The sequence below is a fragment of the Echeneis naucrates genome, chromosome 3 (assembly GCF_900963305.1).
Source record: "Echeneis naucrates chromosome 3, fEcheNa1.1, whole genome shotgun sequence".
Lineage (NCBI taxonomy): Eukaryota > Metazoa > Chordata > Actinopteri > Carangiformes > Echeneidae > Echeneis > Echeneis naucrates.
This window is the reverse complement of record NC_042513.1, coordinates 20,905,960-20,932,890: the sequence shown is the minus strand read 5'-3', so window position 1 is coordinate 20,932,890 and position 26,931 is coordinate 20,905,960. Positions and strand designations below refer to the sequence as shown.

At 40.6% G+C, this 26,931-nt stretch overlaps 2 protein-coding genes across 3 annotated transcripts; one reads left to right on the top strand and one right to left on the bottom strand.

Annotated features, from left to right (window-relative positions):
• Positions 1 to 2,869: 2,869 nt before the first annotated feature.
• Positions 2,870 to 16,956, bottom strand: urb2 (URB2 ribosome biogenesis homolog). The gene is made up of 12 exons (XM_029498100.1): positions 16,913 to 16,956; positions 16,400 to 16,555; positions 15,705 to 15,881; positions 14,187 to 15,319; positions 13,948 to 14,086; positions 11,243 to 13,766; positions 10,827 to 10,987; positions 10,606 to 10,716; positions 8,821 to 9,063; positions 7,304 to 7,400; positions 6,268 to 6,401; positions 2,870 to 3,976 (listed from the first exon to the last, which is right to left on the bottom strand). The coding sequence occupies exons 2-12, from the start codon at positions 16,523 to 16,525 to the stop codon at positions 3,779 to 3,781; spliced, it is 5,043 nt and encodes a 1,680-aa protein (XP_029353960.1). The 5' UTR covers positions 16,526 to 16,555; positions 16,913 to 16,956; the 3' UTR covers positions 2,870 to 3,778.
• Positions 16,957 to 17,381: 425 nt separating this feature from the next.
• On the top strand, positions 17,382 to 26,082 carry abcb10 (ATP-binding cassette, sub-family B (MDR/TAP), member 10). 2 transcript variants are annotated; one of them, XM_029498836.1, is made up of 14 exons: positions 17,382 to 18,183; positions 18,373 to 18,579; positions 18,684 to 18,886; positions 19,807 to 19,941; positions 20,314 to 20,460; positions 21,209 to 21,344; positions 21,434 to 21,529; positions 21,951 to 22,160; positions 22,263 to 22,342; positions 22,495 to 22,675; positions 22,866 to 22,909; positions 23,104 to 23,138; positions 23,354 to 23,412; positions 23,537 to 26,082. In XM_029498836.1, exons 1-14 carry the CDS (start codon positions 17,784 to 17,786, stop codon positions 23,728 to 23,730), a joined length of 2,127 nt encoding a protein of 708 aa, XP_029354696.1. In that variant the 5' UTR covers positions 17,382 to 17,783; the 3' UTR covers positions 23,731 to 26,082. The 2 variants fall into 2 exon arrangements, with proteins under 2 accessions (XP_029354696.1, XP_029354695.1); XM_029498835.1 differs by having other exon boundaries at positions 18,657 to 18,886.
• Positions 26,083 to 26,931: the final 849 nt, after the last annotated feature.

Here is a 26,931-nt window from a genome sequence, read left to right as displayed (position 1 = left end):
AAACGATTTTTACCCAAGAGCCTTTGCTGCCCTAAAAGCTGCTTAAACAAATGTGCAATATATAAAAACTACTCAGTGCTGCTAATGGAGTTGTGCAGTTTGTTTGTGTGTGTGTGAGATTTTTTTAATATTTACTTTCAGTATTTATTCTTTCTACAGCAAAGGGATTGCAACCTATTTCATTGTACTCTTGCAATGACACGAAGGTTTCTATTCTATTGTGCACAGAAAGTGTGATCACACCAAAATATAAAAGCTGAAAATCCTTCATATGGAAAAAAAACCCCTCCTTAGTTTGGCCTAAAATTGTGTTTGTGTGGTATCTCAGTGCACATAGTAAAAGTGTTTTCAGCGCCTATAATGCAACAATGACTCATGACTTTCAGATGGGATGAGAAGTAATAGTTCGTGTCACCTAATCTTGCAGTTGATAGACTGTCTTTTCAAATCCATTAAATACTCAATGAGACATTTTGGAGACAGAAAGCCGTTTAAAAGCACAGTTCAGGCTGATTTTTTGGACACTCTGTCACACTCAGATAATCTCTCTATGAAATAGGGAAATAGGCCTCAGTTTGAACACCTCTGATTAAATTAAAAAGTCCAGTTCATTTTCAGCATATTGCAGTCTGCCACTGACATTTCACATTTTAATGGTGACAGAAAGTGATTTTGACTGGAAAGGCAAAGTTCCCTGCTGTCCGAGTAAAAGAAAAAGTTGTCAGTACACACTTTGTTCTGTTCCTCTGAAGAGTATCCTACTAGTATTTCAAACTCACACACATTTATTCATTCCCGCTTCCACTGCATTAGTCTGAGGAGACACTCAGTGTGTTTGTGTTACCCACAGTGCTGTTAGAGCACGGATGGATGGAAGTCAAACTAAAGGTAGAAAGAGAAAAGGAGCATGAAGGAGCAAAGAATGAAGCAGTGAAGGAGATGTGCAAAGTTAGTGGCACAGAGGAAAAAGGGGGTTTTATGTGATGACCTTTGCCTCAGATGTCCTAAACAACCGTTATGCGGGTCTCAAATTACCCCTCAAGTGGATCACTATGAATTTCAAGAATTCAGCTCATCTTCCAGAAAAAGAGCAGAGGAAAGAAGGTCTGTGGCTGTGCACTTGTCAGCCATCTTAACTTTCACAGGGGCTATAAAGAAAGAAAAAACATGTGTGTTTTATTTTACCAATGCTGTATTTATTAAAAGCACAGAAATAAAGATAAATTGTGGCTGATAGTTTCTCAAAAAAAAAAAAAACAACCACAAATCTTGGTCAATTTCAAATATATGGAAGTTCAAACATTGACAAAACTATGGGGAGGCAACATGTCAACACGTTCACCACTTCCTAAGAAGTATCATTTTCACTCATATCATCACCAAAGAATGACAACAAACTCATAACAGCAGTGAATTAAAGAGAATCTGAAATAAATAACTCCATCGTGATGGTGGAGAATTATGGAGCTAAAACTGTCTTCTCTTAATCAGTATTTGGGTCAATGATTAAGTTGGGGGTTTATTATGACAATAAAAATGTATACAACAAGCGTGCAAGTAGATGGTATTTTTATCTGAGCAAAGATAAAACTGCTACAGTTCAGAGCATGACATGCTTTAAAGGAGAAACAATGACTTAACTCAAGTCAGTTGTGGTCAAATACAAGTGCAGCAACTATTTAGGTGGAGGTGTTGCAACGTCCAGAGAGCCGAGAATTGTGCACAATTTGTCTGACTGAAAAGTGCAGCTTTCTTTAAGTTTGAATACGGGCCAACCAGTTTAAGTCTGACACATTACAGTGCAATTGTTAGCTTTTTTTTTTTTTAAGTCAGCTTCAATTCTTCATGTATATTTCTAGCTGTCGTGTCATTTTAAAGATCTCCAAAGAAATGCCTTCAGTATCAGAGTTAAATTGTTCCTAAACAGATTCAGAACTTTTCTCACATGTACTTAGATAAGAATTTTCCCATTTTGTGCTATTTGAAGAACATTAGGCTGTAGATGCCTTTCTAAAACACTGTATCTTAGGTACAAGAGACAGAAAGCACTTGTTTTTGATTTTTTTATATAATAGATATGTTTGTCGCACCAAGTCATTGCCACAAAGATGTACAATAGTTGGTTTAAGTGGTATTGATGTGAATGTTGTTGGAGCACACATTTTGTTTATCAGCTCAACAACAAACGGGCTGCTACTTTGTGAAACCTAGTAATCAGCAATGTTATAAACTGCAATTTTCTGCAGAAATGATCTGTCACAGAGGTGAAACGAAGGCCAACTTAAACTAAAGACCTTTAATTGCTCATTCCCGCACAGCTTTCAAAAGACAAACAGGAAAATGAGGGGTCAAAGTAATGGGAAGATGTGTTAAAGTCATTTCCTGTCTAAACTATTCTCTAAAGGTAAAAAGCTCTTTGTGGAACAAAGGTTTTATTAAAAAGTTAATTTTCATGAACTTTGCACTGCTAAATTTCAACTATTTAGAAAAACCTCGAGTCTAAACACCTTCAACCTTAAAATTTGTTTTTTGTTTTTATTCTTTCACCACAGCACTGCTAATTAGGTTGAAGAAGAAAATTTTTTCTCCAAACCATTTAAATAATTTCTGTAGTTTCTGAAAGCAGTTGACATAATTCTGACTAATTGTTTGCAGACATTGTCTGTTTAAACTTCCAAATTGCAGTTTGAAAAGCCTGTAATGTCATTGAGTGCCAGCTCCTGAATCAACAGTCCAGTTAGTCTATTCAATAAAAAGTAAAATAAATGCCAGTTCAGTTTACGTAAACACTGAGCAACTTTCAATTGGGGCAAATTTGTTTCTATTAAAATTACATTTTCAGTAGGTTTTACATCTTATTCGTAAATTGGAGGGCTTTCCACTCATTAGATAATATCTCTGCTCCATCACCTAAATGCATGAGTGTGCACACCAAAACCAAAAAGATACTGAGTTTAGCAGGATAAAAGAAACATACATTTACTGCCCTGTTGCTGTGGCTAAAGCCTGAACAGTATTGTTTCTTTCTTTCTTTTTCCCAAATCAATGTGTTCAAGCAGTGTAAAAAATTCATGTCATGTACCAGCAACATCCCTGATTTGAATGTTTGTGTTGCATGTCACTCTCTCTATTATCTCCTCACACTTTGTGTCTGTCTTCCTTTGCTGTAATCAAAATAAATGCCCCAAAAAAATGCATACATGGGAAAACAATACAGTGCACAAAATAACACACAATCACAGCTGTGAAAAAAATGTGTTTATAAAATCAATGTTAATGAACAAAATAAGTAATACACAGAAGATGAAGGACAGTTCATGTGCATGTTCACTAACTTACTTCCACAATTCAGTGAAATAAATGCTGATCATGTTTAATGAAATGAAACCAGTTCATTTAAATCATCATACAACACAATGTTTGACAAATAATCTGCTGCCAGAGGAAACATTTCATGGACCAGTTACCAGGGATAAATTTACTGTTGCCCCAGTGACATCCACGTGTGGATGCTTTGTGTCTCCCTATCCAAATTGGCTGTATCAGACAGTGCAGTCTTGTTCTTAATTCCCACGGGTCTGACTGAAAACCTCCAGAAATCTACTGTGTCAATGACAGCTGTGTTTATACAGTTTATAGCCTATGACAGCTACAAGCTGCTGTGTCTCATTCAAAAGCTGAAATATACATACATAAATATAGCCTTTCAATGGGAAGAAAACATTTTCAAATTGAATTTAATTACATGGAAGCCTAATCTGAGGATTGTTGTGATGGTTTAAACTGTGTACTTATCTTCTCCCTGCCTCTGTGCTTTGTGGTAGTTGGTGTAGCTGTCATATAAGTCATTGAACACCTCTCTGACACCAGTCTGCAGTCCAGCTTTCAGAAACTTGAGATCCTGTTCCACACACAAGTCCAGAATCTGATAGATCCCCTCTGTTAGATGCTGCTTAATGTCTGGGTGCAGAGTAACCTGGAGAAATGAATAACAGGAATAAAAGAAGAAGCGACAGGAAGATTAAACAATAAAATTACCACGCACAGCACCGACTGACAATTCACTACACTTAACACAAACCACCTGTGAAATAACCATTCTATCGACTTTCTGCATTTTCTTTCGTGCACCGTTCTCTTTGCTGCTTTACTGCTGAAGGATGATCTCACACTGCATATATCGCAAAAAAATACTTCAGAAATTTTCAGTTCATCTCCCTCTCACTCAAGATCATCTTCTCCCTTTTCTTAGTGAGTCATTGGAAACACCCTTCTGTGTGCACCAATATGCTACAGCCTGAGGCCAAAGTCAAACCAAAAGTTATGTTATGCCAAAACAAGACCTAAATGTGAATATTCAAAACATAAGTGTAAATTTCAATAAGAGTGTGAGGCATGATGTGCTGTAATGTAGCTATTCCAATGTGCTAAAAAGATTGCGAGTCAATCAGACTGGAAGGAAAAAGATGAATTAGAAACCACCTTCTGCTTCTCGAAACTAAAAACTAAATGAAAAGTGTAAATTTATGTCAAAGCTTAACATCTGAAACACAATACAGAACGTTGAGACAGCTCTAATACTGGGGGGCAAATACATGTCATATCTATCTTTATGTCAGACATTCAAACAAGGCTCTTTATACAATTCAAGTACTGCCTGGTTACATTACAGGTATTACCTGAATGTCAATCTCCTCAGGACTTTGACATTGATCATCATTGGAAACGGTGACCAGTGCACCATCAGTAACCATCATCTTGTTACGCACAACTACTTCAGAAACACTCTGTTACTCACCTAACTGCTGGTTTTACAGCATGAAGGGAGCAGATTATCATGTGCCTTTGCAAATAACAACCAGCTGTCATGTGGAACAGCAAACAGGACACAAGAACTGTTAGAGGTGCACCAACTGTCCTAATGTTAATATTATTATCAGCAATAGTCATAGAGAGCTGGAGGCAGTGGCAGCAAATTTCTTTGCAAAGATCTGTTTACTTTGTGGTTATATTGGCCCTTTGTCAACTCTGGAAGCTGATAGCTAAAAGAAGACTGTCTCTCACATCCAGTTGTTTCACAAGCTTTTTAATTTGCTTTTAACACTTGTGCATATTGATTACATGTTCATGAAACCATCTGTGGTGGGAGTTCTGAATTGAACACGTTATTAACTTCCTGTGATTTTTTTAATCCAAACATTTATATATTCAAATAAAGTAATGTGTAAAGGAGTGCCTAGTTTGCTCATTCTCGTCTGTCTATGGCTTCCAGAAAAAGTCCAAAGTTAAATTAACTTCAGGTAATAAAACCAGGCTGAGCACCAGTTGTGGATTAAGAATGAAGAAATTTTGAGAAATAGAAGTAAAAGGATATTTTCAGGTACTGAATCGACATTTCTTTTTTGTATTCATTTTTGGGGGCTTTTTACGCCTTTACTTCAACTAGTGAGTGGCAGAGAGACAGCAGGAAACAGGAAAAGAGAGATAGATAACGTGCGCTAATCACTCAACCATCTACACTGCCATTGCAGCTTGTTTCTATTATAAATATTAAGACGATTGCCCAATGGCACTAACTCCACCACCAAAAAAATCTGATTTTTGTAACTGCAGCTTCCCTCTGGTCTAACAGCACCCAGCTGTTGCATGGACATTTCAGTTCAGGCTGAAACACTTCTGCCACACAGATGGCAAAATTACCTCTGACTTGCAAAGAAATCCATCTCTTTGAAATGCCAGAGTAAACGCACCGCATAAATTCAATTTAAGGCATTATTAGATGGCTCACAAAGAATTTAATGAATCCCCTCTTCAGCGCCATTTCTGCCCGTCTGCCTGTTTGCCTGTCTGTCTGTCTGCCTGAATACTTCCATGTCTCGCTCTCAGTGTGTAACTATGCTGGAAACTGCTGAGTCAGGTTGGCGTCAGGTTAAATACAGTCTGGTAGAAAAGAGGAGCCACTCTCACAAACCAGACGTGAGTCACTGTTGTGAGGGAACATCCAGCCTAAAGCGTCATTCCACCACATTGACTTAAATTAATCCTGGACCTGTTCACTGAGATTTGTTGAACATTTACAATATGGTCGGAATAAATACTTCCCATGTCTGCATCCGAGCGTCAGCGTCCTCGTAACTCTGCTCAGCCCAATCTCTTCAGCTCAACATGCACCACTAGACAAACAGGGCTGGATCAAAGGATCAACTGTGATCCTGTTCCCTCAATCATATATGTCATATGAGAGAGTGGGAGAGTGTGTGTGCGTACCTTCTGCAGCTCTGTGACATACTGAGACACGATGAATGCTGACAGTGTGGTGAAACGCTCAGCTGTAGCAGCAATGTGAGAGTACATCCTCTCTGTGAGTTTAGCGCACTGGAGATACACGTCACAACCTGGAACTGAATGAATAAGAAAAAGAAAAAAACATTGGCATTAATTCATTCACTTGCACGCAGCAAATATTTTTACTGTTTTAGACGCAATTCACTTGGGAAGCATGGAAACTTTCCCTCCCCACGCTGTGAGCTGCTTAATTTCCAGTACATTTTGTGCTTTTAAGGTGCCCCAGTTTCAGCCATAATCTTACTATACGATATTTTATCTGCCCTATAATGCTTAGATGTTATCAAGCCTTGACCATGAACGATGTTTGACTTCAACTATAGCAACAACCTGGACAAATTCAAAAGATGCTTCCACAACATGCTCACGCTGCACTCTTGGTTAGTGTGGAAAGAATATTTCATAGTGATAAAGCAGAGATTTACATAAGAGGTATCCACAGTTTATAGTAAATTTAGACTGACATTAATCATGATCATGAAAACTCCCTGTCCAATATTCCTCCATTTCTCGTAGGCTAATGTTGAGTAAATACAACACAACACTGCCAACAGTGTTGAAATGTGAGTGGACATGTTGCCAGAGTATTTGTCAGTTCCAGTCAGGTAAGCAGTAGACAGATTCTTCCCCTTTTTAATATTTAATACTGTATTAAAACTCACTTTAAAGTTGATTTAAGGGAATTTATTACTAGCAACAAGCTGGACATGGATCAGACAAAGTATGTTAGTCAGGCATTAATGACCCCCTTAATGTGTTGGGAATTATTGTCAGAATAATGGGATGTATTCCAAAGGGGTGTGAGGACTTTCATTAACGTTATTAGGTTCTCTACCTACAGCCTTTCATCATATTCTTTATCAAGTAAAACCTTTCAAATTTTTGCATGTAAATTGAATCATAAATTTATTCAGAAAGCCAAAATTAATCTGCTTCCCTATGGGCCTGTTGGTGTTACCTGTGTCACCATCTCCTCTCTGCCGGCCCTCCCGCATGATGGATGCCACCAAACGATAGAAGACATTTAAAAAGGATGGAGCTGCATTCAGCATAACCTGAGGAGACAGACCCAGAAGCGTCAAAATCCAAGTAAAGTGGGGCCTAAAAGCCTGAGACCACTTTCCCAAGTAAATCAACAGTAGAGCTAATCCATATGGCATGTTAGGCTGTCCTAATCCATGAAAAAACCTTTGTTTAAGTAGAGAGAAACTTCTGATATTATGGTCTATTCACATATTTTCTCCCCGCATCCTGCTTAATCCACCCTGCCATCAGTAGATCGCCCATCAGACAGTAAATACATCTGGCTAGAAAATGGCTGATCGGACATGCAGAACTTTCCCACTTAATGGTGGAGGAATTGGTGTTTTACCTTAAATTATTTCAATCAGCAAACAAACAGGGAGAATTATACATATGATAATATCATAGCTTGCAGTCTTTGTTTGAAGAAATTAAACAATGAACAGAGAAATGTTTTTGGAAGTTATGAGAAAGTAGTACAGTAACATCCATCTATTGCATCACTTTCATGGGTGCAGCCAGAAACTTGCATCTTAATAAGTGAATGAGGTACAAACTGGACTCCAACAAGAGCAAAGTTTGCATTTCTGGCCATACCTCTCTCCCGTCAGGTCTACAGTGGATAGAGGGAATAAAAAAGAAATGGGGATGATGTCACCAACTCTGGTTGGAGCTCAGTAATGGTTTCCATCCATTTCAACCAGCTCCATGCCAACCAACACTGCACGCCAACTCTGTACCTCTACTCTCCACATTCCTTCCTCCCTCTTCTCCGTCCAAGGACACCTCTCTCTCTCTCTCTTTTCTTTTTTACTCCTCTCATGCTTAATTTCATTACTACTTATTTTCACTCTCCTTTCTTCCTCTAATTATAGTCTACTTTTGTTCGCTGCTTCTTTTTGGTTTTACTTCGCTCTTTACTGGTCTCATTTACTGTCCTTTGTCCTCCTGACCATGTGATATCTGTTAGCTTGTTCTTGCCATGTTTTATTCAATACAGCTGTCCTGTTTCATTTTAACTCTCTTACTGTGTAAAAACAAGAAACTTTTAAAAATCTAAAGCATATTACAACAAACAAAAATGATCAAACCAACACCTGCCAAAAAAATTAATGAATAAATAATCACACACACACACACAACTAGATTAGAACTGAAGTGGTTAACGTGTTTGCACTATATTTTCCATATACCAACAAAGCACATAAACTGTTGTTAGTTAATACTCTAATGCTAACAAAGTATTAAATATTATGCTACTATAGGCTAACAATAGTAAAACTAACTTTTCTCACATCAACATTTAAGGTCATAGTTATTTCTCAAAAATGCAAAAAGTATTTTTTTCAACCCTGAGTATCATCTTAAGTCAGCCCTAACACCTGCCCATGGAGAGGGGGTGTTAACTGAGATGCAAAATGTTTGGATCAATGCCCATCTGCCTCTTCGTACCTGAGGATGACACTGGATGATTGCAAACAGCGCCTCATGAACAGCCAGGAAAGCTGACTGGTAGACCAGGGGGGTCAAGTGGTCGAGAGACACCGACTGCAGCGCTCCAAGTGCCAATATCACATGATGAGGGTTGGTGATGAGCCCCTCCCCCTGGCGCAGCAGTGATGTCAGTGACATTACCGTAGGCACGGTAAAAGGAAGGGTCAGAGAGACGTCTGCACCAGACGATCTAACCAAGAACTGTAGAATTAAGATGACACACACAACAAGTTATACGCAACACCAGATTTACACATAACAATGAGAGCAATTAGTTACAGATGCACATCTTGTGTACACACAAACACACATATAATTCTGTCAGATATTATACATTTTTTATGTAACTGTGGGAAACGACAAAGCCACAAAAACATACTGGATATAAAACACACAATTTCCATTATGTTAACTTTTTAAAGCTTACTTCAATATATCAGACTGCCATTTTGACTTGTCACAGTATGAGAGACACAGCTGTTACCAATATAACATGGCTCTGATCTGGCAAGTGAGTAAGTAATGACAGATGACAGTCTGACAATGAACCAGCATGAACACCCGCACCCTGTACTGAAACAGCCATGTGAAATGATGCCATCATTGACTTTATTGTTTACACCTGTAATTCCTCCACAGTAACAGGTTACAGTGTCCTCTCTGAAAAAAAAAGCCTCATATATTTGACAATCTAAAGTTATTTAATATTGTCCTACTTTGGTAAAACTACCAAAAAACAAGTTATAAATTTGTGTCTACTTTTAAATGATTCATATATTGTAGTCTGACTAAAAATCTGATCAAAGTGTGAAAGAAATAAATACAAAACAGATTACAAAGATGACATATGGACATATTGAAAGTGGGTAACAGAAGAAAGAACAGCATGGTTAGCACATCAAAATACTCTGTGTCTGTGCATGTGCATGTGTGTGCGTGTGCGGTTAAACAGATTGCCAAGTTGCTGTGCTATCTGTCTGATCCACCCAGCAGGCCTGATGGAAAGCACATTGACCAGAGAAGCCTCATTGGGAATTAAAATGAAGAGGCATTGGAAGGCAATGGAAATCAGCAGAGTGATTGTTGTTTGGCTGCTGAGTCACTTCAGACAGCTGTCACATGAACTTCCAACACAATAATAACTGATGCCTGTAAACTGTAAAACACTCAGTGTGCAGCTGTCCCGCTGATATTTTTTGATTTTCCTTCAGTCTACACATGGAAAAAATATATCACATGATTCTAAAAATGTAATGAGAGCCACTTGAGTGGCAGTAATGAGGTCTTTCACACAGTAAGTGCCTTTTTATTCAATTTCTCTGACTGAGACCTTAAACACAAAGTTGGTCAGCTCTGCTTGCTCGACCAGCAGTAGCTAAAAAAAAAAAAAAAAAAAAAGAAATCCTCATTCTAGTGAAACAAGATACATCAATTGGTGGTAAGTTCTTTGAGAAAAGCATCATACACCTGCACTGACAGAGCATTGTTTATGCCCTTTCAAGTCAGTGGGTAGCTGCCAGGCTAGCAGGCAAACTGCTAAATTACTACTAAATTTAGTTTTATTCTCACTCTGAAATAATGTCAGCACTCCTGGATGTTTTCAGACTGACAAACAACTTTTCCTTGTGCCGATGAGTATTTATGTGTGTATGTGTGATGTGCGCTGAGGCCTGCTCATTCTTCTATTTGTTGCACAATTTTGTATGAGGCTGTGATTGAGTGTGTATGCTTTTTTTCTCTCACCACCATAGCAGATATGATCTGTGATGCAACGAACCACAGAGCTTTAGAACAGGGCTCAGGTAACGGACAACAGCAAACTAGCTTAATGATGGTGACTGCAGACAGCACCTCCTGGACAACAGAGTGTTGGAGACAGCCTTAAGAGACAATTCAACACAACTGTAACAGATTCTTTTTAGATGTGAAAGTGTTTAGCTTATCAGAGTTGGTCTCTGCCTTACCCTGTAGTTTCCGGCCCTCAGCTTGCCAGTGTCCAGTCCCTCTCTAATCATCACAAGAAGCAGGTTGAACCGATCTGTTGTGCTCCTCTCCACAAGATGGCGCAGAAGCTCTTGAACAGCTGGGTGCAGCTCATTCATGTCATTTGAAGACAACCAAGGAGCTGCGAGCCAAATAAGACTGTGTTACATTCAGTATAACGCTGTGTATTATATGCATATGCATTTGTGTCAAAAAAGCCTAATCTTAATTTACCTTTTGTGACACAAATGCTTTTTATCAGAAACAGCAAGGATGAAATAAGTGAAAGTACAATCAGCTGTAAATACATGCCAGTATGTGCAATATGCAGATGTGGCATTTCTGATTAGTCAGGTGATTGTAACTTCATTGATGTTCACAATATGTGCCTATGTACCTGTCAGTAGTCTATGCAGACAATGCAGGATCTGAATATACAGCTCATCCAACTCTTTTCCTCCATTCTCCTCATCTCCTTCCTCCTTCACCCTTTTGTCTCTTATCTTCTCCACTGCTTTGTAGAAAGTAGACAGGAAGTGGAGAGAGGAAACCAGGAAGTCCATAGGCCTTGGAGCGGAGCTTATTTCTCTGAGGATCTGCTGGCAGAAGCCCTGATACAGGGTCATGTGGCTCAGTGTAATCTTGTTGCCATCCTGTTTGTTCTGGTCTTCCAGTGTCAGTGAGGGCAGCTCACAGTGCAGCATGACACTGACAACTTCTACTACAAAGGCTTGACTGAGGATGCTGGCTGGATGGGTGGCTGTTTCGCTGAAAGTCTGAGTTCTTAGCACAGATTCAACTGCTGGTCCCAGTGAGGCAGTGGCTCTAGTGAGCATTTGAGTCAAGGTTTGATCCATTTGTTTACTCCGTCCGAGGTTAGAAGTCATTGTCTGGGCAAAAGATGACAGTGATGCCAGCATAAGGTGAACAGGCAAAATGGATGCTCCTGCATCAAGTGTACTGGAACCAGCTGCTGAACTGGATACATGTTTCCTGTCTGTTGTTTCCTTACTGGTGAGAAAAGAGACAAACTGGTTCAGGTTGAGTCGAACGCTGCTGTTTCTCATTATAATCAACTGGACCAAAGTCCTGATGAAGTCCTGCACTGCTTTCATTAAATCCAACCAATCAGGACTGCGTGTGGTCTGAAATCTCCCATTGATGCTGTGCCAGAGGAGAGAGGACACAGCAGTTTGCAACAGAGTACCTCCATGAATGAGCTTCAAAACACCTTTGAAGTTTTTGCTCTCCACAAGACAAGTCAGGATGCTGAGCAGCTTCGCCAAGAACAAAGCATAATCTCCGGAGTCAGGATGACCCACAACCACCCAGTCCGACTGACCAGAAACGGAGGTGAGCATGAAGAAGAGGAGGAGGAAAACCGAGGTGAGATCCTCTAAGCTCATTCCATCAGGGTCTAGGTTTGATAAGATTTGGAGCAAGTTCAACAGTTCCTTGATCTGTGTGTAAGTCAGCAATACAAACACATCTCCAGTCTTAGAGGACACCAATATATCCTCAACTATTGTCTCATTGTTCACCAGTTTTGAAATAGGCTGACTGGAATCATCGCCTTCATCGTGAAACGTTTGAAGCATAGCACATACATTGGGTCTATGTGCCAGCAGGAGAACACCATGAATCCTTTCTGTGAGGTAACAAACTGTGGCAGAGAAAAGAGAACGCAATTCAACAAAAACTGAGCTTTGGAGAAGCTGTGAAGATGTGAGGGAGACAGTCAGGGAGTTGGACAGCTGCTCCTTCCCTCCGTCCACCTGCCTGCTAAGAAGCGAATTGACTGCAAGATTTGCTATGCAGCCCAAATCGTCTTTGCTCAGGTAGGGGACGATCAAAGGCAGATTGGATGTGACAAGATGCCAATGTGCTACAGGATAAGAGCTGGCATTCACATTGCCTATTTGCCCATCCCACACATGCTCTCCATCAGGGCTCACTTCAAACTTCAATTTAGCCAAAATAAACTGGGCTGCCCTGTTCAGCAGCTCAGGAGTGCTGGATTCACAGAGTGAAGTGCTCTTGAACAAAACTTTCTTCATCTGTTGTAAAGTGAAGAGTTTGAGTAGCAAACAGCTCATGGGGCTGCAGGAGGCAGAGGGATGGAAACATGCTGGTAAAATCTCACCAGATACAAGGCTCTCTATGTCAGTTGTGAGTGAAGCATTAGAGAGAGCCTTGTTTTCAGTTTCACTGACAGCTGCCACCAGGCCTGAGTCAAGAGATGTGTATTTACCACAGTGGATATAAAAAAGTGTGTCCACTTCCATCCAGGTGTACCTGAGGAGAAGAGCAGCCTCCTGGGTCTTTTGTTCCCACAGTCCAACTTGAAACGTTTTCTCCGGATGTTTTTGCTCCAAACACTTGCCTTTCCTAAGCATCTTCTGAGGTGAATTTGTTTTTGTTTTTTCAGGCTTCTTTTCTGTTGACAACAGCTGTAGTAGCTCCTTGATTACCTGCTGCATCACTTTCATCAGCGCTTGACTCTGCCTGACTAAAGGAACAGGAGATGTATTGTCTAAAGTCTTCAGATTAAATAAAACAGTGTGAAGTAGCTGGCTAAGGGAGAACAGCTTCAGAGATGCATCTTGTCTCTCTTCATCCATTTTAACTTTATAATCTCCTTCTCCGTCAGTCTCCATCGTCTCTGCTTCTCTTTCTTCTTTTACCAGGTCAGGCAGTATTTGTCTTCTGATGCTATCCAAAACTAATGTGCAGATCTCTACACCCTGGGATGGGGGTGTGTCCAGAAGACAAGTCTTGAGGGAAGTGATAACCCCCTCAGACAGCAAAGGAGGTCGGAGTTCATCCAGAGCTGGCTGACAGATCACAGACAGGAGCTCGGAGAAGAGTCGTGGGAGCTGTCGGAGCTTAGTGTAGATCTGGAGGAGACTGCACACCATGAGCTGTTGAGATAAAGCATCTCATCAGTGAAAAGGGATTTTAATTCTGTATTTGCAATTACTTAATTTTTATCTTTACCGAGCTTTACCATTTACTTTGTATACTTAATACTTCAGTATGAACAACATGCAAATAAGATTTGAATCAAGCTATAAATTTGGGATACACTGAAGAAATCAACACCTGTCTGGCCCGTTGCACCCGCGCTTCCATGCTTTCAGAATTAACCCAGGCTGAAGATAATAGCTGATCAAGGTCTGGTTCAAGAAGCAGATGGTTGAGACTCAACAGAGCCTTCAAACAGCGGTACCATGCTGGGATGCTGAAAAACAAGATTTAAAGGTTTACTCTCTTTGACCAAAATACTATTGTCAATTATTCTACAGACAAAGAAAAAGACAAAAGGGAGCCTGATTTGTTACCTTGGCTGGGCCTGGTTGAAGAGCATTTGTCCCAGTTCCCTAAAAAAGTTGAATTGGACTTCTCTGTGTCGTATCCTGTCTGCAGCGACGTTATAAATATCAGCTGACAGAGCCTGGCTTAGCAGTGACTCCACAGCCAGCAGGGCCAGGTTCCAGCTCTCTGGAGAACAGAGAGAGGATGGAGGCGACACAGAGACTGGCTCATCTGCTTTTACATGTGAAGATGAGCTTCCATCAAGACCCAGATCCAAAGCTGGGATCAATCTTTTAAGAAAATAGAAACACAGCATCCTGTGTTCTTCCTGACTTTCATCTCTTCCTTTTCCAAAGCTTTCCAGGAAAAATTTAAACAACAGAGGCAATGTATTGGCCTTCACAGAATAGAGCAGGCATGGCTCACAATAGTCATGAGAATTTAGTGTGGAGATGATGACACTGACTGGCTTCATGGGACCTTTTCCACCACCAGGACCCCGTTTCCCAGAATCTTCTTTAGATGGGAGGAGCTCATCTTTGTAGGAAGTCAGGTGTTCAGAAGGGAAGAGCGCAAACTGTAGGATGGAATCTATCTTTATGCGAATGTCTCTACACAGCTGCTGGCGGAGATTCAGATGTGTTTGAGAATGGGCAAATTCCCCAGAAGTCAGCAGGTGTCGGAGTAGTACTAGTGGCTGGGTCAGCTGATTGGTTACCATAGTAAAGACCCGGTTAGGGTTGGTTTGCTGTCGTTGGACTGATAAATAGCACGACAACGCCTGCAGTAGCACTTGAAACACATTAGATGAATGTATATTTTTGTCTGGCTTTAAAGGTGTTCCTAACTCTAGGTGGTCTGGGGGAGATTCCAAAACATCTAAATTAGCTGCAGATTCATTTTGAAGACACTCAGTCATCATGTCGTCTTGATAAGTGACAGACTCAGATATTTGGGTTTGCAATGGCTGCTGTAGCTCACAGCAGGCCAGAGAACAGAGCTTGGCCAGTAAATCAACCATGAGCTCATATTTGGTGGTGAAAACTGATGCGAGTACAGGAGAGGAAAGTATGCCCTGACACACACTCAGTATGGTGGACACACACAACACTGACTTGGTGCCAGCATGTGCACACTCCTGGAGACGGTCAAGCAGCAACTAGAGACACACAAAAAAATAAAAAAGTCAGTGAAAACTACATATATACCTTTTTAAAAGGTATGCTTAAAGCCAGGGAATTATTCCATGAACAAACACAAAAACAAGAACATATTTAAAAAAAAAAAAAAGAAAAAGAAAAAAAGAAATGTAATTCTAAAACACACAGGATGTAACTTCTACAGTCAATAGTCTCTCACTTTCTCAGTGTCAGTCATTTGGAAGTTTTTTAAATGTATATGTCAGCAGCCAAATTATCCCAAGAAGTATTTTCTTTTCCACAGTAAATGAAACAGTAAACTGAAAGTCAGTAGTGGATATAAACAGAGGAGTTTCTCTTTATATTTAAAAGGAGTAAATCGTGAATGTTACAAATATTACTTACTTGTGCCATGTTGAGCCTCAGACTAATGGTCTTGCCCTTCTTTAGAAGTGAGTGGAGCTTTTGACTGTGAAGCAGGTCATCAAGGTAGCACCACAGGCCTTCCAATACGTTCTCAGAAAACTCCACCTTCTGATTGTACCTCCCTGTTAGAGCATGGGTACACCAGTCTACCAGCACCTAGAGAGGAGAAGGTGAAGATACAGATTAAAAAGCAAATGCATTTCATTGCAATAATGTCCAACATATCACCACACTGACTAGGTTTTAAAGGGATTAAGGATGGAACGAGGTTGAAACAAAGATTTCAAACCACTGAAGGACACTATTAGGTCAACAAAATGAGCAAACATTTGCTCAAATGTCAAGTAATGTGTACCAAGACAGATTCAAATACAAACTGAAGTCTGGAAAGTACCTCTTGTAAACATGCTGAAGAAAATTACTGTGACACAGTCAATTTCATATAGGACACTGAGAAGAAAATGATTACGACTAATAACATGAGGCAACAGAGGAAATGCTTTGGAGATGTTTATATGGCAATCCTGTTTATGGATCTTGATCTGATTTGCAAAATACAACTTCAGCAAATTGAATAATTAGCAAAGTGGGTTTCCTCCATCATTATAATGCATGATTATCATTGTAATTCTATAGCGACACGAGCATCTGTTAAGACAACTTCGGCTTATTACCTGTTCCTTGTTGGGCAAAAGGCACTGTGAGGAGATCCAGGCAAATCGAGCCAGCTTCAGTTTGTCCTCCCATGGAGTCTGAGGACTCTTCAGTTTCAGATGGATACCTGAGTAGATGGCCGCCATCGCTGCAACTGCATGTACAGCTGCACAGACCTATAGAGAGAGGCGGAATAACTACATCAATAACTTATTGAAGGTGTAGTTGACCGGGCCGAAACTGCTCATATTTACTGACAACTTTTTACATTAGTTCAACACAACTGTGTCCGTGTGTTACGGTCCATGCTTTCTGCAGACTCCATATCTGTTTGTGTCCTTTCGACTCTCACAAAACACATGAAGCCTTAAAGCTAACCACTCTTAGCTAGATAGCATGATGTGGTTAACGTCAAAAAGCTAAGATTTGAGCTAACACTTATCTACACTCAGTTAAAACACGTCGGCGCTTCAACTCTCTCCAATTGTTATTCATATTTATGCTTCTTTGGAGCTTTATTTCGCGAGACTTACGACTTTTCCAGCCGGCACGTGTCTCCTGTTTTTAGACGGATGAACTTTCACCTTTCACCCGCCGCTCTGTCAAGCCAATCAGACGAAACCAATTGAAAGTCGATCGCTGCGTTCGGCCAACAGTTGTTATTAAATATTCGCCTCCACTCTTCACAGACAGTCACGGAAATCTTATTTAAATTAGATGTTTTGAGGTATTCGCTTAGTTTAACTAAGAAACAAAACTAAATTAGAAAACACAGGAATGAAACGCCTGTCGTGGAAAAACATGCGCTGATATATTTTATCGCCATATAATTCGGTGAATTTTTATACAAGAAAATTTTCAAATTTTCAAATATAAATACACAGTAGTTTTTTTTTTCCCGTGAAAAGTGAGTGAATGTTTTTGTTTTGTAAACTCGTAGGTTAGCAGGCGAACTGAGCCACGCTGTTCTGGGTGTGTTTGGTTACGCCTGGGAAAGTTTTCCTGTTTTGACTTCCCGGAGCGGCTGCCCGTCCGGACCCGGGTCACCTTTCCTCCTCAGAACCCGTCATCCCCTTTACGGAAAGCTTTCATTCATCGCTCGGAGTGATTTTTGTCGTCGCTCATGTTTCCCCTGTCGCCCTCCTGCCGGCTGGGGATTGAGTAATGGGCGACAGATGACAGTGACAGGCGGGGTGCTGTTAGCCGGTCGGTGATAAGAGATAACCGGGAGGACGGCGGCTGTCGGGGGCAGATAAAACGGACAATAACGGTCTCAATCTGTCAGTGATGTGAAACACTGAAATCTTTCAACCGCCGGATCTGACGAGGCTCGCTGATGCGTTCACTTCCTTCACTTTTCGCCTAATTTCGCTGCTTTCTGGTCAGTAGCTGACTACACGGAAGATGTGGGTCTTAATCCGTATGTCGGGCAGCTCACACAGAGTTCATCTATCCAAACTGAGGCTCACACAGCCCGGGATGTTCTGGCTGGAGCACCGCCTGTCCCTACTTGCTGCCTTCCAAAGGAAGACGTTCGTGACCGGGGTGAAGACTGCGGTCCATCCGGCGCCCCTGCCCCGCAGCCCAGTCCGAGGCCTCTGCCTGCCCCCCTCACACACACCCGGCTCCATCGGCACCCACACACCTGTTGCCTTTGCCAGCTCCTCGGCCGCTCCCACGCCCAGACCGACCGGATCAGCCAAGACCCAAACGGACACGGAGAGAGATCGACCGAGCACAGTCCACCAGGAAGATGTGAAAAGGATTTTGCGGCTTGCTCACCCGGAGAGATGGACACTGGCAGGTAAATTATCCACACACGTCTGATGCCAGCTTGGTGTCGAAAGCCCCCTAACTTCAGTGCCTTTCTGATTTATAAAATAGAGCATGGCTGTTGCTTTTAGTATGATAATTTCTTCCACAATAGAAAAAAAAAGGGGTGTTGGTTTCTTATTTGCTCTGCTTTGTTTCTCTGTTTTCTCTGCTCTTTCAGCTGCTGTTGGCTTCCTAACTGCTTCCAGTGCAGTGACCATGTCAGCCCCTTTCCTCCTGGGTAAAGTGATCGACACCATCTATACCACTGGGACAGACACAGAGACAATGACAGCCTCCCTGACATCGCTGTGCATCCTTCTCGCCGGAGTGTTTCTGTGTGGTGGGGCAGCCAATGCCGCCAGAGTCTACCTCATGCAGATCGCAGGTGAGAGGCACAGACCCATTCAAGCAAATGATTGGAAAAATCTTCATTGAAAAATGATGCAAATTTATGTTCCTCAGCAATGTCTTTTTGTCCTCTGTCCTCAGGTCAGCAAATTGTTCGTAATTTACGCACCTCCGTCTTCTCCTCCATCCTCCGGCAGGAAGTAGCATTTTTTGACAGGAACAAGACTGGCGAGCTTATCAACCGCCTCTCTGCTGATACAGCCGTGGTGGGCCGCTCAATCACAGACAACCTGTCAGATGGGCTGAGAGCGGTGGCTCAGGCAGCTGCTGGTGTCAGCATGATGGTAAGTATGTTACTCAGAGTGGTTGGTCAGGACAGCTTTGATTGAGTTAATGAATTAACTATTATTTATTATGTGAAAAAGATGTGTTAGGCATTACCTTAGTGATGAAAAAGCAACACTTTTAACACAATTTCTGCAAACTAAGTTTACACTTAATCTCTTGTTGCTCACAAAGATATTCATGTATTATTAAACCATTGTCATGAGGAATACAGTCCTAATCTAAAATGTAACATTTCTCTAAGTCAGTTTTTATTTAAAAAATGTCAGAATGCAGCAGAAGGCACTGTTCACACAGAGCAGGTCTCATCTGTTCTCTTTGTAATATTGATTATAGAGGCCCAACAATGCTCACCAGAAACAAGAAGTTGGCAGAAACCCAGAACAGAGCAATGCTCAGGGTAGGCAGCCTTTTGCCTCTTCTGGCTGGGTTGAGAGAGACAGAGGAGAGAGGGGGAGAAGGCGAAGGCTCACCATGTAATAATAATAATAATAATAATAATAATAAAATTCTAATAATAGTAGTTGCAAGACTAGGTGTTGAAAAAGGTAGCACAGAGGAGTAGATGTGAATAGCTTGATGTATTTTGTTTGTCTTTTTTCTATTAAGAGCTGTGACTAAGTGAGCTTCCTTTGACGTTATTGTTAGTAGACTGCAGGATTGTGGAAAAACGAGTTTACAAGATTACGTGTCCATACAAGGAAATGTGTAGATTCGTTTGTCACAGCCCAACCCAGCCCAAACTCTGCTAAGTAAATTGTGTGAAAAGCATTGAACAAGCAGTTCAACATCATTTTTCTACAATGGCGCTTGTTATGAACCTTCTCTGGTCCCTCCTCTCTCTCTCCTTTTTGTTTCTTTCTTTTCTTCCTTGTTTGCTATTTCTATTAACTGTTGTATTTTCTCTGTGCACTTCTAGTTCTATGTGTCCCCCAGCCTTGCCAGCTTTGTGTTGCTGATTGTTCCCCCTGTGGCCATTCTTGCTGTAGGCTATGGCAGATATCTCCGCTCCATCTCCAAATGCACGCAGGATGCACTTGCACAAGCCACTCAGGTAAAGTGCAAAAGGTAGACATAGACTGAAGACACAGCAGAGACATAGTTCAGTCACATTCGTGGTGCAGGTATTAATAAGACATCATTTGAGGAAATTGAAAAGAAAGAACCTGTGACAAAATGTGATTGTAAATTTGTTTTGTCATTAAACTGTAATTTTGCAGGCACAGTATGTGACTTTAATGAAACCATTTTGGAAACAGTAAGTCATTTTAATGCGTAGTGAAGCCATGATGTTCATGTTTATCAGTTGCTCTTGTCCAGCTGATACTGATGCACATACTGCTCTGCATGTGGTCACTTAATTAAACTTGCTATGTTGACGATGCAATTTCCTGTAGATAGCATACTCATAAAACTGTGTGTGTAGTTGGCAGAGGAGCGTATCGGCAACATGCGGACAGTCAGGGCTTTTGGAAAAGAGCTGTCCGAGGTGAGCACATACACCCAGAAGGCAGACCAGGTCCTCAGCCTGGCAAAGAAGGAGGCTGTGCTGCGAGCTGGTTTCTTTGGCGTGGTAAGTTTGTGTCTGTGTGTCCTGTCTGTGATGATGCAAACCAAACCATTTAGCCAATGAGGTATTGCACACAGACTTGCATATTTCGCCGCCATATTTAAGGGTTGTTACAACAGCACAGTTCCTGGCGTGTGTGTATCTGCAGGATGTTTCACCATTACAAGAAACAGAATTTTCCAATTCTGTTCAGACAATCCATCATCCATCTGTACACTTTAAACAGTTGGAACAGTACTGCATTCAGTGATAAAAGGACTTGCCCTGTCGCTCAGATACACCTTTACTCAAAACAATGGTTGTCTGACTGAGAGATAAGCATTTTTCTATATAACACAACACAGTTCATTGGCTCCACCAACGGCCTTCAATTGACAAAAAATGCCATGAACACCACTCTGACACAGTGCCAACAAAGACCATGCACTGCATGATGAAGGAACATAAATTCTTAGGTTACTGTGCTTGTTTAATTATAGATAAGAAGATTTAATAAATTGGCCACCTAATTTCTAGATGGAAAAAAGGTTCTGTGAATGTTTTACTTGATCATCAATAAAAAGTGTTGTCTTCTGTAAATGTGTGCGGTCTGCTCTGTGTCTCCAGGGCCAGAGTGAAATCAATATTGAAATACTAACTGGCGTCTGCTTTGTGACATGATGACCACCAGTATGATCAGGGTGTATAACGGCGATGTCAGATGTTGTAGTAATGAAATAACACAAGGTGTGTGTGTCTGTGGGCATTTCAGACTGGCCTCAGTGGTAACCTCATGATCCTCGCAGTGCTCTACAAAGGAGGCCTTCTGATGGCTAGCCAGCACATGACTGTGGGGGAGCTTTCCTCCTTCCTCATGTACACCTTCTGGGTGGGCATCAGTATCGCAGGTAACAACCACACACACTTTATATGAATGTGCACTTTCTTTTTCTGCACTCTTGATGTGTGTGTACACCACCTTTTTTCTGTTGTGTAGGTCTGAGTTCATTCTACTCTGAACTGATGAAGGGTTTTGGAGCAGGAGCCCGACTGTGGGAACTGCTGGACAGAAAGCCTGAGTTTCCTCTAAATGGTCAGTACACATACACACGCAGGTAGAAGTAGCATAGTATTACTTAAGCACATCAGTGATGACCCACTTTTATTTATTTATGCATCTGGAAATGAGCTATTTCATAGTTGTAGATAAGGGATTGTACTTCGATCAGAATCTGGTATAAAATTGTTTGTTTTAACCATCCCTCTGTCTAACTGTCAGCGAATCTTACTGACTGAATTAATGCATTCACTTTGCTGCTGTTAAAATTAAGTGAATTGAAGGAGTTAAATATTTAATTCATATCTTGAGGTGCAATGACATTTCTGCCTTGTCTTTTTTTTTCACGATCATTTGTTTTATTCCTACTTTTTTGGGTCCTATATTTTGTTGCTGTGTAAAATGAGTGGGAAGTTCAACAACATTTATTGATATAATTTTCTGTCTCCGTCCTCAGAAGGCCTAGTGCTCCCTCCAGACCAGCTGAAGGGCCGTCTTGAGTTCTGTGATGTCTCTTTTGCCTACCCAACCCGTAAGGGGGCTCCTATTTTCCAGAATCTCAGTCTACTGGTTCCAGCTGGGACCATAATGGCTGTGGTTGGATCCAGTGGATCAGGAAAATCAACCCTGGTCTCACTGCTACTGAGGCTGTATGACCCCGATGCTGGTGAGAACAAGTGCTTGTTCAGCTATTGTCTAGAGCAGTAGACAATAAAATTGAAAGTACGAAACTAAATATATCAAATGACTTTACCTTTAAACTGTTTAGGCATCATCACCATAGATAGTCATGACATCAGGGATCTGAATCCTTATTGGCTGAGGAGTCACATTGGAACCGTCAGCCAGGTAATAAATGAATGTTGGTCTCTGTTCCTCTGCACTTAACCTCACAGTGCACACATAAACTGGCAAACACACGTGTTGTGGCAAAAAAATTGCATGCATTTTCAAGTTAAGATTACCTCACACTTTCTCTTTCCTCTTTTTACCTTCCTCAGGAGCCAGTCCTGTTTTCTTGCTCTATTAGGGATAACATTGCATATGGTGCTGTAAATCCCGACACTGTGACCACAGAGGACATCTACAGGGCAGCCAAAGTCGCCAACGCCTACGATTTCATCCAGACTTTTCCTAAAGGCTTTGACACTGTTGTAGGGGAGAAAGGAGTACTGCTGTCAGGTGAGGAACAGAGGGAGAGGCACAACAGAGTTTGTTATAAAATGTATTTCACTGTCGATACAGTTAAACTGGATCTCTGATAGTTAGTTTATCGTTTAGTTTGTTGGGGTTGACAAGTCTGAACTTGTGTGATGTGTTGGCAGAAATACATGTAAACATAATGACATTAGCTTATATGTTTGTTTTTCAGGTGGTCAGAAGCAGAGGATAGCCATAGCTAGAGCTCTGCTCAAGGTAAGTCAAGGTTAATGACGACTTGGTTATCCAAATGGGAACATGTCTGTCATAATCTGTCATTTGTCATCGTCATTCTCTTTTCCCGTACCACAAAAATACTTTTACAAGTCAAATGCAACCTGTTTGCCAGCCATTTTTTCTGTAGTACCACAATTAGTATGTAAAACACTATTTGTGTTTCCTCCCCACAGAATCCTAAGATCCTGCTTTTAGATGAAGCTACAAGGTAAGTCATGTGGGACTAGAATAATAATACAGTTAGTTTCCAGAAGTGCTTTACCTGAAGTACTTACATTGTATTAATCCTTGACTTGCTACAGTACGACAACACAGTAAATCTTTACTGCCTTTAAAAACATGTTTCAGTCTCCATTGCTCTGGTAATAGACACATGTTAGGTCAGTCATTTGGAAAACAATCCTCAACAACATCTTTCCTCAGTGCACTGGATGCTGAGAATGAGTTCCTGGTCCAGGAAGCCCTGGAACGCCTGATGGAAGGTGTGTTTTTCTCTTTCATATTGCATTTATGAATAATACAATCAACATTCAATACAGTTTGTATTTTTTTCCTAATAATCATTTTTGTGTCTTTTCTGCTCTGCTTTTCTAATCCAACAAACAGGGAGGACTGTGGTGATCATCGCTCATCGTCTGTCCACCATCCAGAATGCCAACGCTGTCGCTGTTCTAGACCAGTGCCGTGTAGCTGAGTGTGGCCAACACACAGAGCTGCTCAGCAACAGTCAAGGCCTGTTCAGAAAACTGATGGAGAAACAGGCATTTCTACAGGAACAACAGAAACAAGCCCTGTGCTGAGAGGACGGGGATTACAGATGAGTGGAATAAGAGGAGGAAATCTGGAGGTGAGTTCAATGAAGAAAAACATTTTCTCTCCAGAATTGTTTGAAATGCTCCCAAGGGGGGGAAAGGAGGAAAAAGAACACATATTTTTGGTGAGATGGGAAGCACTGGATAAATACTGGAGCAAAGCTGAACTTTGCGAAGGGAAACATAAAGGGATTTTCCTCAATTCTGTAAGTGTCCACAGGAGTGACTGTGGCACATAAAGAGCTGTTTTGGGAAGGACACAAAGGATAATCCGCAGAAAGAACTGAAAATGGGTCAGTGATATTATAGAGATGCTCTATTTTGAAAATATCTAATGAAATAAATCACTGGAGAAAGACACAGACACAGTAGAAAGGCTACACTCCTCACTTTAGAGGGTAATGTGTTATTTAAATCACCTCTGTCATCACTGCAGCTTTGGGGAAAGCCCCAACTTGGTTTTTAATATTCAGACCTGAAACAGAAATGTGAAAACATGTCGATGTGACGGTGACTCTGGTGCAAAAGACAAATGTCTTTCATTCTCTGCCATTGTACACTTTAGTTTGTGATCACTTTCATGATTTTCATATCTAAGCCAAAAACAGTCCAGTTTGTTGGATATATATGAATTTGTTTCTGTAATAGTTCTGTAATTTTTTATTTTTTACTTCAAGCTTCTGCTGCTGTTTTAGAATTTTAAAAAGCCGGATGAAGCAGCTATTTGTTATGTTTACACTGCTGTAAAACAGGACTGAACACTCTCCTGATGGGTCTTGAATTGTCAAATATGAATGATAGTCCTGAAAGTCAAAGCTGACTAACAAGGGACTTAGATTCAGTCGTTCTGGGTTTTTCTTGTTTTGATTTTACTGACAGCTGTGAAACTTCTAAAGACAACTTCAATATATGTCAAACAAAGGGAAACGTACAGGGTAACTTACTGAGGCAGAGCATGCAGCCTCTTGTCTTGAAAGGTTCGCTGCATCAGAGGAGGAATATTCAAATATGGAGGGGAGCCATTTTATGGGCCCCTCTCTTTACAATGATTTCACTCATTGTCACAGCCATCTTTTTTTTTTATCTTCCTCCAAAGTTAGTCAGAAAAAAAAAGAATGTAATCTTTCTTAACTTTCTTGATCTTCACAATAGAAACTAACATTGGGACTTAAACTTGGGACAGGTCTGCCTGTATGATCTTTACTGCAGTGGTTCTCACTCTGTGACATGTTGCCCTGTCCCTGCTCTGGTTAATATGCACAGGAGATCAATTTGGCCTGAATTTAATTTCTATATAAACAGCCCTAAAATCGTGTAAACGTTAGGATCTGTGTCCTTGAGCAAGCTAAATATTTTAGCTGGCTTGGAGAGCTTGACTATGAGGTAATGATTGTCCTCGGTAAATATTTGGCTGGTAAATGCCCACTTCAGTGCTCAGGGAGACCCGAGAGCTGACTAATTCAGAGGAGCTTAAGCCTTGAGTTTTACTTCTCCATTACCATGAAATGATTCTTCATTGAATTGCTCCTTTAATGGCACATGAGACACAACTCAACACTGTCAGTTTTTTTTTTTGTACCCATTTGTCCATGTTATATTTTTGTGAGCATTTAGCAGATCATTTTGATGACTGAAAGACCATCAGAACACTTTATAAAACAGATTTTAATCCAGTGCAAGAGTTTTCTGCCACTTGAATTAAAATGTAATGAATGAAGGAGTAAAAAGAAAATATAATCCTCAGTTTCTTTCATTTTGCTGCAATGAGACAACAGCAAATGTGAACATTTGACTCATTATGGATCTGACTCTTCATTTAAAGATAGCATTGCATCAGTCTTTAAATAGTTTCTCACTATTGTCTGTATACGAATGGACTCAGTGTCTGGGTTGATATATTTATTTATTCCAGTGTACAGACTATGTGTCATTTAACGTATTTGTTGTAAAATGACCTATTATTGAGGGTTTCTATTTGCTGCATTTGTACTTCTTTCACCAAATAGCTCTCACATGAAACACAATAGATTTTTATCGTCATGAAGACATCTACATTTTAAAACGAAACTTGAGATGAGGCCTTGAACATTGTCTCTGTACATCACACATCCAGACCTGTTCATTCATATTGTCACTTTTGATCCACTGAGATGAAATCGAAACACATTCTGTCAGTTGATTGTGGCTCACTAGAGACAACTAACTTATACCTTATGGGTTATAAATAATATGATCTAAATGATGTACATGTTTGTTAGGTTTTTAATGATTTTGTGTGTGTTAAATTATTATATATCAATGTAAAGAACAAGGAGAGAAAAATTAAAAAATTTTGTGACAAAAAAAGTATTTTAAATACACTACTCTATATTTTTTTTTATCTTGGAGTGATCATAAATTGCCATTTCCTCTACAGAGCTACTAAAAATAAGGACAAGAGGAGCCACAGACTTGGGAGTCCCACTTTATGCAATTTGGCATGACATTTTGATAAGCTGGTACTCTGTCTGCTCAGTAACATTGTGTTACAGTGTGTGTAACATTGTCTCCGCTGGGTGTCAGGCTATCAGTAGGTGGAGCTATTGGCTTGCACTTTCAGCCAGTTGCAGGTGCTGGTTGTATCCCACTGCTCTCTGCCAGCTTCTGGCACCAATGTTCACTCAGCCCTTCATACCAAAATAAAACCTCATGGTAATGATGTGAGTAATGTGTACTCAGCTGTCGATAGGTCGTGTTGACAGTGTGATGGACTCCTCCTGCACATTGTCCCACCAGCTGACACACAGTTACATCCTGGGGAAGCAGTGCATGAAGCCAATGGGTGGGTTTATCTACTGCTCTAAGTATGTGGTACACAGGTTCATAATCTGCCAGGATTCAAGGATCAAGTAGGCTGTATCTCTAGCAATTTATAGATTTCAAATAATGTACACCTGTATATTTGATTGGATGTGGAATCACGGATACAGAGTAATGCTGTAAAACACAATATTTTATTAATTAGACATGTTCACAGATCACAGACCTTTAGTATATATTTAATTCACTCTAATCCCTTGAAGTTCGATCATTTTCACTTTTTTCCTTTTGGCAGTTTGATCTCTAATCATTAACTAACATCTCCCATTACCTCTGTGGGACTCTCAAGGCTTTGCAATAAGGTTGACCCCTCCCACAAAGACAGCAGTT